This window comes from Myotis lucifugus, unplaced genomic scaffold, assembly GCF_000147115.1.
Source record: "Myotis lucifugus unplaced genomic scaffold, Myoluc2.0 scaffold_291, whole genome shotgun sequence".
In the NCBI taxonomy this organism is placed as follows: Eukaryota; Metazoa; Chordata; class Mammalia; order Chiroptera; family Vespertilionidae; genus Myotis; species Myotis lucifugus.
In genome coordinates this window covers 573,319-585,451 of record NW_005871339.1, presented here as the reverse complement: position 1 = coordinate 585,451, position 12,133 = coordinate 573,319, and the positions used below count along the sequence as shown (strand labels likewise).

Sequence of the window (12,133 nt, the reverse complement as noted above, 5' to 3'; positions counted from 1 at the left end):
TTTCCTCTTCTTCATGTGTCTACTGATATTTTATTGAATGCTGAAATTCAATAAAATAAAACCATAATACTGCTGAGTGCTGCCTCATTCTCCATGAACTCTGATTCCTACTCTGTAAAACCTCCACACTATTTGTCACCCTCCATGTGCTGCAGTCTGAAAACTCTCAACAGCGAGCCAGAGCAATTAAACAAGCCTCAATATATTTATTTATCGATTTATTTATTTATTTATTTATTTATTTTTCTTTATTGATTAAGGTATTACATATGTGTCCTTATCCCTCATTGGCCCCCCCCCATACACTCCCCAGCTCATGACCTCACCCCCTGTTGTCTGTGTCCATTGGTTAGGCTTCTATGCATGCATACAAGTCCTTTGGTTAATCTCTCCCCCTTACCCTCACCCTCCCCTACCTTTCCTCTGAGGTTTGAGCATCTGATCGATGCTTCTCTGTCTCTGGATCTGTTTTTGTTCATCAGTTTATGTTGTTCATTATATTACACAAATGAGTGAGATCATGTGATATTTATCTTTCTCTGACTGACTTATTTCACTTAGCATAATGCTCTCCAGGTCCATCCATGCTGTTGCAAATGGTAGGAGTTCCTTCCTTTTTACAGTAGCATAGTTTTCCATTGTGTAGATGTACCAATGTTTTTTAATCCACTCATCTGCTGATGGGGACTTAGGCTGTTTCCAAATCTTAGCTATTGTAAATTGTAAACATAGGGGTGCATATATCCTTTCTGATTGGTGTTTCTAGTCTCTTGGGATATATTCCTAGATGTGGGATCACTGGGTCAAATGGGAGTTCCATTTTTAGTTTTTTGAGGAAACTCCATACTGTTCTCTACAGTGGCTGTACCAGTCTGCATTCCCACCAGTAGTGCATGAGGGTTGCCTCAATATATTTAACTAGAGGCCCAGTGCACACAAAATCGTGTGCAGTTAGGGTCCCTAGGCCATCTTCTGCTCGCTCACTAGTCCTGCCCTGCTGCTCTGTTCGCAGCGGTTTCCTGTTCACCATGCTGCGATCGGAGACTGTGGGAGGGTGGGAAGGGACCGAGAGGTGCTCAATGCTCCTCATGGTGACTGGTCTTTTGGTCATCCTGGTCGTCACAGACACTGGCTTTTTATATATAGATATATAGATAGGACTGAAATCATACAGAGAATGTTGTTTGACTAAAATAGAATCAGAAGTCATTAACAGAGGGATATCTAGAAAATTGTCTAATTAGGAAATTAAACAACAGGGCTTCTTCCTTTGTCTCCCTTCTCTCGGGACCTGAGTCCTGTACTGTCAGCTGCCCGATGTCTGAAACCTGGCTTCTTATATCTTCCATCTCATTTTCTAATTACTTAGGGTGGGAGGACTCTGTTTCTCTTCTAATCCAATCCCTGCTTCCCTCTTTGACTCCTCACATTCTTTCCTGGCTCTGGAGCTGAATCTGTCTGCTTCCTCTCTGGGAAATACTCCAGCTAAATTCAAGCTCAACCTGAGACATACCTACTTCCCCAAGGACTGGGCCATGCAGCCAACATTCTCCGAGGAGGAATGGATCCTGGAGATCCTAACAGTGGGTCCTGGAGAGACATCAGAAACCACAGCCTAACTTTTAGGGGCTCTGGGCTCCATGAGAGATGTCACCAACCCCCATTCCACCCAAGGCTCCGCGGCTTCCACAGACCCCGTGGTAAATACATCTCTAGAGACGTCACAAAGTAAGATCAAGAAAAAGAACTACTGGTATTCAGTGAATAATAGGACAGCAGGGTGAAGGATGAACAAAGATGGCCCCAAATGGCCAAAGGGCTGTGACGCCTGCCCCACCCTCTACCGCCCAGCTGGGAAACCTGGGAGCCACAGGAAACCACAGGGTCCTGCTGGCTGGCAGAGTGCCGTGTGCAAAGGGGAAAGTAGAGGTGCAGTTAAGCTGAGAAATGACAATGAGGACACATGGACAACAGGGCAGTGCTCAATTCAGGGGGTGTTTATTGGTCAGTTTACTAAAGTACATCAGGGTTGGAGACTGATGGAGGCTGAGCTGGTCCTCAGGAGGGTGGGAGACGTGGAGGGGGCACTGCCATGAGGACTTCCTATCGCCCCTCACGAGCGATTGCATTGAGTCTGGTCCTTTAGTTCTTCCACGTGTCCAGCTCAGCAGCAGGCTGGACCAGCAGTCACCAGGTCTAAGTGCTGGAGCATTTCAGGATGGGGAGTCAGCTTCCAGATGGGGCAGCCTCCTGACATGGGTTGGGACTGGATGGAGGGGTGGCTGGGAGAGCCACAGTCCTGCGGTGGGACCTGAGCCAGGCTGGCCCTGGGGGATGTGCCCAGTCAGCAGCAGGACTTCTGGCCCAGGCAGGGACTCAGCAGACTGGGCGGGAGCACACAGGGCGGCAGATCAAGGACACGCAGGAGGATGGGCGGTAGCAGCTGGGCCGGCAGGAGAAGGCGGGGCCACAGTAGGAGGAGGCAGGAAGGCAGCAGGCAGGCCTGCACACAGGGCGGCAGGTGAGGGACACGCAGGAGGAGGACCTGTAGCAGGACGAGGTGCAGGAGGAAGGTCGATAGCAGGATGAGAGGTAGGAGGAGGGTCCGTAGCAGCTCAAGGGGGCTGAGCAGAGCGTGGCCCTAGAACAGACAGGCCTGCGGCACACCCGTTTACAGCAGACTGGCACACTGCAGGAGGTGCAGCAGGAGGGCTGGAGCTGGTGCAGGCTGATTGGCAGGGGCTGGATCCACAGGCCACCTGATTGGCAGGGGCTGGATCCACAGGCCACCTGGCAGCAGGGGCTGGACACACAGCTCACTGGGGCACAGACAAGGGTCAAGCATGAGGCTGGAGCACAGCAGGTGGGGACACAGCAGGTGGGCTGGCAGCAGCTGGGGACACAGCAGGTGGGCTGGCAGCAGTTGGGGGCACAACAGGAGGGCTCACAGCAGCTCTCTGGACAGTCGTCCACCTGCCAGGAGGAGTCCGTGCAAGAGTCATAGGAACCGGGCAGGCAGGCCCGGCTGCCATAGCTCCGGTTGCTGGAGCAGACGGACAGGGCGGATGCAGCCATGGTGGGGCAGTGGGGCTGGAGGAGGGTGTGAGCGTGTGAGTGAGTGTGTGAATGTGTGGGATGCTGAGGGCCGTCCAGCTTTTATGCCCCTCCCTGGCTGTTTATGTTGTCCCAGCAGCAGGCTCACGCGTCCCTTCCTTGTTGACAGTGAGAGTGGCTCCTGGAGAATCTGCAGCAGATGTTTTCTTCCCAGGAGGCATTGCTCAGCTCACAAGACTCTTTACCTTGGCGTGGGGTGCGTTTACCTGTTTATAGTCCTGGAAATAAATCTTGTCTTGATGTGTTAGCGGGATCACTGGGGGCCCGGGCAGAGCCCAGGTGTGTGGGCGGCTAGATCTGGCCCCTGGTCGGGGAGCCCCGAGGTTGCTGCGCTGCGGGCGGAACCAGGTCGTGTTCCTCGTGGTTGGAGGTGTATTTAGTTTCTAAACAAAGACAGTGTGAGTCATAATGTGCACGCGACACTGTATCAGTGTCCTGGGGCTGCGTACCAAGCACCGCAGACAGGGGGCCTCACACAGCAGAAACGCATCTTGTCACAGTCTGGAGGCCAGCAGTCCCAGGTCCCGGTGCCGGCAGGGTTGGCTCTGAGGCTGTGAGGGAGCGCCTGCCCCCGTGTTCTCCCCCAGCTTCTGGTGGCTGCTGTCCATCTTTGGGTTCCTTGGCTTGTAGAAGCAGCACCCGGATCTCCGCCTCCATGTTCACAAGGCCTTGTCCGTGCGTGCCTCTCTGTCCAAATTCCCCCTTTGCGTAAGGACATCAGCCATATCGGATTAGGACCTCATTTGAACTTGACTGTATCTGCAAAGACCCTGTTGCCAGATAAGGTCACATTCGCAGGTCCTGGGGGAGGGGGCGTGGCAACATTTGGGGATGCGATTCAGCCCATCACAAGCACCCCGATGGTCAAAGTTGGGGTGACACAATGCCAGGGTCAGGGGTGGAAGGAGAGGCTGAGTGGGTCTCCTTTCTTGGGGCTTTGGGTCTGCGGCAGGTGAAGGACAGCGTTTGGCAGCACGCACGTGACTTCTGCTTGTCCATGAACGGCTTGAGCTCCTGGGATGATTTTTTTAAAGTTTATTTTCTCAAATAATCATAAAAAGAGGACAGAGAATTTACCTATACCCCTCGCCCAGCTTACTCTGGTGTCGCCATCTTACATAGCCATAGATCAATCCAAATTTTAGAAACCACACTGGTGTTCACTAAAGGACTGACTATTCGAGTCGCCAGTTGCCCACGAACGCCCTCCCTCCGTTCCCTAACCCCGCATGGCACTTGTTAGGTCTCCTTCTTCTCCTGCCTGGGACATTTGCTCAGTGTCCTTCGCACTATGACCTTGACACTTCCGAGGAGCGCTGGTTGGGTGGATTGTAGACGTCCCTCAAGTTGGGTTTGTCTGATGTGTTCTCACAATTCGTCTGGGGCTGCTGTATTTGGGGGCAGAATCTCACAGAAGTCATGTGTCCAGTGAAGCAGAGGTGCAGGCTGTCCACGTGTCTTATCTCTGGGAATGTGACCATTTGTCCCTTTGCAATTTGTACATATTGGGGGAGATTTCTTTTAAGACTTTGCAAATATGCGGTTTCTACTGAAACCTCTGCTCAGTGTCTTCGTTGTTGGTCTGGGGACTGGGTGCAGCCAGTCCCTGCAGCGTTCTCATGGTGATTTTTCCCCTCCTCAATCCATCGCCATTTCCTGGCTAAAATTCTTCTCTAAGGAAGAGTGGTCCCTTCTCCTCCATTTGCTTATTTGTTCTGTTCTTTATTTCAATATGGACTAAAAAGTGCTTATTTTATTGAGTTTATGGCAATGTTATCATTTTCTATTTTTGTTGCTCGAATCATTCCAACTTGGACCATCGGGGGCTTCTTCTTTTGGCTCTTGGGCCCCTTGGGCCTGCCACCCTCCCTGACGTCTCACGTTCTGGTGCGAGCTCACCTGGAGTTTCCCCTGTCCCCTCCCTGGAACCAACCTCTTCTCTGAGGAGCGCTGGTCCTGTTTAGTGGAGGATGGCGTGTAGAGACCAAGGTCTGGAGCCAGGTGTGTCACTGCGGCTAGCGTGTCCCTTCTCCCAGGCCCTCCCCGTGGACGGGGCACGGAGGCACATGTACGTGGACTCACACGTGCCTGAACTTGGGAACACATTTTGTCTTTCCCGCGTGGACCATGTTAGCTGCAGTGTTTTCTAGTTCAGCTTTCTCAAGCTAGAAGTTCCCTTTTATTGCTGAGAGATTCTATCAAGAATGGTGTTGGATTTCATGAAATGCTTTTTTGTGAGGGATTTTTTTGCGTGTGTGGTTAATCCTCACTGGGGATATTTTTTCCACTGATTTTAAAGAGAATGGAAGGATAAGATTTCCATCCCCCCATCTGGCTTACAGTTCAGACCCTCGGCCTCACAGCCCCTCTCTCCAGCATCAACTGCTGCCCACCATTCCCACTGGCACTGCTGCCTGACTCTGTGCTTCCTGCAAAAATGGCTGGAAATGAACCCAGGACTCTCCACGGTCCACTTGGGCAACAGCCCAAGAAAGGTCACTGCTTCGACTCCTAAGGGCAGGTGTCCCTGGGATTTCTGGATCATCCATGGGCCATTGTGCTTTGCAGGGACACATGTCTGGTCCAACGTGACTGCAGTGGGCAGCCGTGTGCCTCATGCCCAGTGCAGGGCAATGGCGAAGCTGTCCTCTCTGACTGGTCACCTGTGTCCTTGCCCACATTCATGGAGGAGAGGCCTGAGGAGGGTTTCCTGAGGGCAGGGATGTAATCACACCCCCTGGTATACTAGCCTGTGCTGGGCACGGCAAGATGAGCTGGGACGGCCCGAGGGAACACCGGGACCTAGAAAACGCTGTTCATCATGCCAGCAGGGAATGGTGGCATCGGTCCTGGTACAGGCAGGAAAAGAGCACCCGCTCTAGGTGTGTGCAGGGGGACAGAACCAGCCAGTGCCTGTAAACTGCCTGGGACGGAGGAGCCTGGCATGGCTGTGGCTCCTCACTCTCTCAGTCTCAGCTGCAGGGACCACTATTGTGTCCCCATGTCTGGTTGGCGATGTGGCACTGCTGAGGGCACCGGGGATGCCATGCTTGATCTCTCATCTCTCAGCCCCAGATGCCTTATGTGTGTGAGCCTGTCCCCTGTGGGACCATGCACTCCCAGGGACCAGGGCTGGGACATGTCCCTCAACACAGCCAGCACAGCCAGGCCGTGGGGGCGGGCAGGAGAGGTCACCGGCAGGCCCAGGTGGGTGGTTAACTGGTGATAATCGCGATACCAGCCCTCGGGGTCCTTGCGAGGATTCACTACCGTCTGAGACCCGGCCAGCCACACGGGTGCCCTGTAAACATCCTGGCATAACCCGCCTGTGATTTCCTTGACACAGATCTGCGCCCCCTGGACATCCTGGCAGAGGCGGTCCCTCCGAATGGCGCTGAGAGCGGCATCAGCGTGACACGGGTTCAAGGAGCGCTGGGACTCCAGCTCTCCAGCCCCCATGCCATGAGCTTCCCTGCTTCGAGGATTTTCGTCAGATGTGACCTCTTCCCTGAAGAATTTTCCATCGTTGTAACCTTGAAAGCTCCCCCTCTCCCCCCTAAGGTCAGTGACGCTTCTCCTCTGCGTGTTAGGACAGTGGATGTCCTCAGTGCAGCGTGCGAAGGGCACGGCTGACTCGGGGGCAGGAGGCACCGATCAAGGTCTCCCAGGCCGTTGGGGTCAGCGTGCCAGCCTTGGTGGGTAGCGAGGTCCCCGTCGCTTGGAGTGGGCAGGCAGAGCCGGTGCAGCCATTTGCTCAGGGTTTGTACTAGCAGTTCTTGCCGTTATAATTTTCCTGGTGGCCAATTTGAGTTAATTTTTGTGTATGGTATAAGGTAGGGGTCCAATTTCATTCTTTTTGCCTATGGATTTCCAGTTATCCCAACCTGTCAAAGGCTGGGCTAGAAATACTGCTTAGAGTTTTGAGTTTGACATCACTTAACAGGAAAAGTAAACTGTAAACTAACAAAACTTACCCTTTTGGGGACTGATTATGTGTGCCATCATTCCTTTTTATGACCAAATCATATTCATCGGTACAGATACACTACAATTTGTTTATCCACTCACTGGTTGACAGACACTTATGTTCTTTCTACCTGTTGGCTGTTGTGAGTAATGCTGCTATGAACATTCAGGTACATGGTTTTGTACGGACAAACATTTTTATTTTGGAGCTCACATACCTGGGAGTGGGATTGCTGGCTCATGGTGACTCTATGATTCACTTGGAGGAACAGACGGATTGTTTCCTGAGGTAGCTGAGCCATCTTACACTCCCACCAGCAGTGATTGGGGGTTGCAATTTCTCCACATCCTCGTCAACACTTGTTATTATCTGACTTTTGTATTCTAGCCGTCCTCATGAGCCTGAAACAGTATTGCATTGAGGCTTTGATTTGCATTTCCCTGATGAATAATGATGTTGCGTGTTTTCCATGTGTGAATTTGTGTATCTTTTTTTGGAGAAAGGTCTTTTCAAATCCTTCACCCAGTTGTTGGTTTTTTTAATCCTTATCCAATGATATGTTTTTATCGATTTTAAAAGAGAGAGAAAAAGGAGAGGCATCAATGTGAGAGAGTAACGTCAATTGGTTGCCTCCTATAGTGTGGGTTCCAAGACAACGCACTTCCTAGGCGTGTGACAAACCCTTTCTGTTTACAAGTCCAAGTCCTTGCTCTTCCATAAGTGTGACTGGGGATTGAACCTGCAACCTAGGTATGTGCTCCAACTGGGAATCAAGCCCACAACCTTCTGGTGAAAGGGACGATGCTCCAACCAACTGAGCCACCTGGCAAGGGCCCTTTGCCCAGTTTTTAATTGCGTTATTTTCCTTTTTTATTAGTGAGTTACATGAATTTATATATTCTAGATAAAGTCACCTACCACATATGATTAGCACATATTTTCTCCTGTTCTGTTGGTTGTCTTCTCACTTTCTTGGTAGTGCCCTTTGAAGCACAAAACCAACTTTTAATTTTGGTAGAGTCAGATTTATCTTAGTTTTCCTTTCTTGCTTATATTTTTAGTGTCATATCTTAGAATCTAGCACCAAATCTGAGGTCATGAAAATTTACCCCAATGCTTTCTTTTAAGAGTTTTATAGCTTTACCTCTTATATTTAGGTCTTTGGCCAATTTGAGTTAATTTTTTGTGTATGGTATAAGGTAGGGGTCCAATTTCATTCTTTTTGCCTATGGATTTCCAGTTGTCCCAACCCCATTTGTTGAAGAGACTATTCTTTTCCCATTGAATGGTCTTGGAACCTTGTTGAAGTCAGTCAGCCATACATGTATGAGTTTATTTCTGGACTCTCAATTTTATTTCATTGATAAATCAATATTGTCTGTTCTTATGCCAGCACCACACTGTCTTGATTCTTGTAGCTTTGTAGTAAATCTTGAAATTGGGAAGTGTGAGTCTTCCAAATTTGTTCTTGTTCAAGATTGTTTTGGCTATTCACTCCTCGTAACTCCATATGAATTGCAAAATCAACTTGTCAGCCTTTACTAAGAAGTCGGCTTGGGTTCTGAGAAGGACTGCACAGATATGCAGATAGATCGGGGAGTGTTGCTTCTTAGCAATATTGTCTTCTGATCCATGAACATGGGATGTTTCTCACTGATTTAGAACTTCTTTGACATAAAAACAATGCCTTGCAGTTCTCAGAATATTAATTTTGCAGTTCTTTTGTTCCTGAGTACTTGTTCATCTCATCTAGTTTATATCATTTATTGGTAAGTCATCAAATTGGGTCCAAGTTCTCCCCTCTCTCCTCAACCTGCTCCAATTCCTGCACCTTGTCAGTCCTGTGACAGGACATGCCCATCTGGTTGATAAACTTTCCTTCCTTACACCATATACTTATTCACATTTTCTTTCCTGATCCTAGTGCAATGTGGCGGGGGCTGAGGAGCAGGGCGCATGCACAGCCCCCCAGGACTCCTGACATAACCTCCTGTGACTTTTCATGGGAAAAGAGAACCAGAAAAAGCCAGGAGTCCAAGTGTGGCATGACCATGGAGCAGCCCCCCTGTGCTTGCCTGGCACCTCCACATGCACGCATGTCAATCATAAGGCCTCTGGGGGCCTAGTGCTGCTGGAACCCACTCCCACACCTGCCCTCTCCTCCTTGGCACCCCATGGCCCTCCCTCCTGGTGTGGGGTCCTGGGGGTGGTGAACACAGTGTTTCCTTCACTGTCAGCTGCTGCTTATCAAAGGCACACTAGGCTGTCCCTGTGGGCACCACCGGAAGTCCCTCAGGAGAAACCCCCATGAGAGCGTGGTTGATGTACACTCAGGCACCATCCCTCATGCACCTCAGCTCCACCCAGGCTACTCTCGGCCATTGACCAAGCACAGCAGGGGACCTGCAGGGCACACGTCTCCTCTCACAGGCCTCTTTGCTCCAGGAACCCCCACCTGTTGGAGGCCTTCTCAGAGCTACGTTGTGGTCTGAGGTGCTGCTCACCCGGCCTTCTGTTCTCCGCATCCGCTCAAAGGAGGCAGCTGAGTCTTGGCCCACTTGGGCTCCCTTCGCCTGCTTGGCTCCTCCCACCTGCTCAGCTCATCCTACTCTCTCATGGACATTCCTGCAATAACTCCCTGGCAGAGCTATCCTGTTGGCATCTGCTCCGTAGAGAACCCACACTGACAAGTGAACCATTACTCTTATAAAGAAAGAGAGGGCCGGGCCAGTGTGGCTCAGAGGCTGAGCGTCGACCTATGAACCAGGAGGTCATGGTTCAATTCCCAGTCAGGGCACATGACAGGGTTGCAGGGTTGTGGGCTTCATTCCGAGTGGGGGGTGTGCAGGAGGCAGCCAATCTATGATTCTTTCTCATTATTGATGTTTCTATCTCTCTTCCTTTCCCGTCCTCTCTGAAATCAATAAAAAAATATATTTAAAAAAGAAAAGAAAAGAAAGAGAGGGAGGGAGAAAGAAAACATGACCAGTTTAGCTATGACCCAATAGTAGATCAATATTCTTGTACATGATACGTGAAAAATTCACACCAACTTCTTGTTGCCTGTAAATTACTCCAATCTGTTCTAAGAAGATTCTGGCAAAAATTTCTCCTCCATTTGCATGTAGCTCAGTTTAAAAACGTAACGTCTTGCCCAGCTGGCGTGGCTCAGTGGTTGGGTATCGACCTATGAACCAGGAAGTCACGGTTCAATTCTGCTTTTTATTACTCTGTCTCGCCCGATTGCTGTGGCTAGAACTTCCAGGACAATGTTGAATGGAAGTGGTGATAGTGGGTGTCCTTGTCTTGCTCCTGATCTCAGAGGAAAGGCTTTCAGCTTTCCACCACTGCGTGTGGTATTAGCTGTGGGTTTGTCATGTGTGGCCTTTATTATGCTGGGATATGTTCCTTTTACACCCACTCTGTTGAGAGTTTTTATCATAAAAGGGTGTTGAATTGTGTCAAATGCTTTTTCTGCATCTATTGAGATGATTATATGGTTTCTATCCTTTATTTTTGAATGGGATATATTGCAGTAATTGATTTATGGGTGTTGAGCCATTCTTGCATCCCTGGGATGAATCCCACTTGGTCATGGTATATAATTCTTTTAATGTATTCTTGTATCTCACTGGCTAATATTTTGTTGAGAATAGAATAACCATTCTTTTTAAGTGCATGAAAAACAGGGACCAATATAGACCACATTTACTAAGATAGACCACATTGTGGGCTGTAAAACGTGTCTCAACAAATGTAAAAGAATTTAAATTACACAGTGCATGGACTCTCATCACAATGTAATTAAATTAGAACCTCAGTATTAAAAAGATTATGTGAAGCCCCCAAATATTCAAAAATAAGACCGACTTGTAAAGAGCATGTAGATCAAAGAAGAATGAAAGGGAAAATTAGAAAATATTTGAACTATACAGAAATTAAACACATGTCAAAATGTGTGGCATCCTGCTAAAGCAATACTAAGGGGGGAATTTAGAGTACTGAATGTCCTTTTCAGAAAACAAGGAAGTTCAGTCCTAGCCACTTTGGCTCTGTGGTTAGAGCAGCCGTGGGCAAACTACGGCCCGCGGGCCGGATCCGGCCAGTTTGAAATGAATAAAACTAAAAGAAAAAAAGACCGTACCCTTTTATGGAATGATGTTTACTTTGAATTTATATTAGTTCACACAAACACTCCATCCATGCTTTTGTTCCGGCCCTCCGGTCCAGTTTAAGAACCCATTGTGGCCCTCGAGTCAAAAAGTTTGCCCACCCCTGGGTTAGAGTGTCAGCTCGTGGACTGAAGGGTCACAGGTTTGATTCTGGTCAAGGGTGCTCACCTCAGTTGCAGGCTTCTCCGGGCCCCAGGAGGGGTGCTTGCAGGAGACAACAAATTGATGTTTCTCTCTCACATCGATGTTTCTCTCTGTGTGTCTTTCCCCATCCTTACACTCTCTCTAAAAATCAATGGGGCAAAAATATCCTCAGGTGAGGATTAACAAAACAAAACAAAAATAAAACTACTTATAATAATAATAAAAAATAATAATAAAGAAAACAAAAAAGTTCTTAAATAAATGACCTTACCTTCTACTTTAAGAAGCTAGGATGCAAATAAAGCTCAGAGCAGAAAGACAATGCCAAAGATCAGTGAGGAAAGCAATGAAATGGGAAAAAAGAAATGGGGTGGCGGGGGACACACCCAATGCTGTTTCCTTGAAAAGATCAAAAACATTGATAAATCTTTATCCATACTGACCAGCAAAACAAAGAGAGAAGACACTAGTCCCCAATATCATGCGACATCATTAGAGATCCTACAGACACTGAAAGTATAATAAGGACATTATGAACAACTTTATGTCCACAAATTTGACAACCTAAATAAAATGGACAAATGCCTTGACAGAAACAAACTGCCAAACCCACTCAAGAAGAAATATATAACCAGAGTAGCTCTATATCTATTGAAAATATTGAATGTGTAGTTAAAGACCTTCGCACAACCCAGCTGTCCTTTGACAGATAAATGGTTAAGCAACCTGGACGTCC

General features: G+C 48.6%; 2 protein-coding genes across 2 annotated transcripts in view; one reads left to right on the top strand and one right to left on the bottom strand.

Moving 5' to 3' along the window:
• Positions 1 to 2,048: 2,048 nt before the first annotated feature.
• On the bottom strand, positions 2,049 to 3,438 carry LOC111828165 (keratin-associated protein 10-7-like). The gene has a single exon (XM_023763545.1). The coding sequence runs from the start codon at positions 3,073 to 3,075 to the stop codon at positions 2,377 to 2,379; it is 699 nt and encodes a 232-aa protein (XP_023619313.1). The 5' UTR covers positions 3,076 to 3,438; the 3' UTR covers positions 2,049 to 2,376.
• TSPEAR (thrombospondin type laminin G domain and EAR repeats) overlaps positions 2,504 to 12,133 on the top strand; it is a 60,798-nt gene continuing 51,168 nt past the window's right edge. Inside the window, 2 exon segments of the mRNA XM_023763550.1 lie at positions 2,504 to 2,592; positions 6,461 to 6,675. Coding sequence (XP_023619318.1) covers positions 2,586 to 2,592; positions 6,461 to 6,675 — 222 coding nt within the window. The 5' untranslated portion in view covers positions 2,504 to 2,585.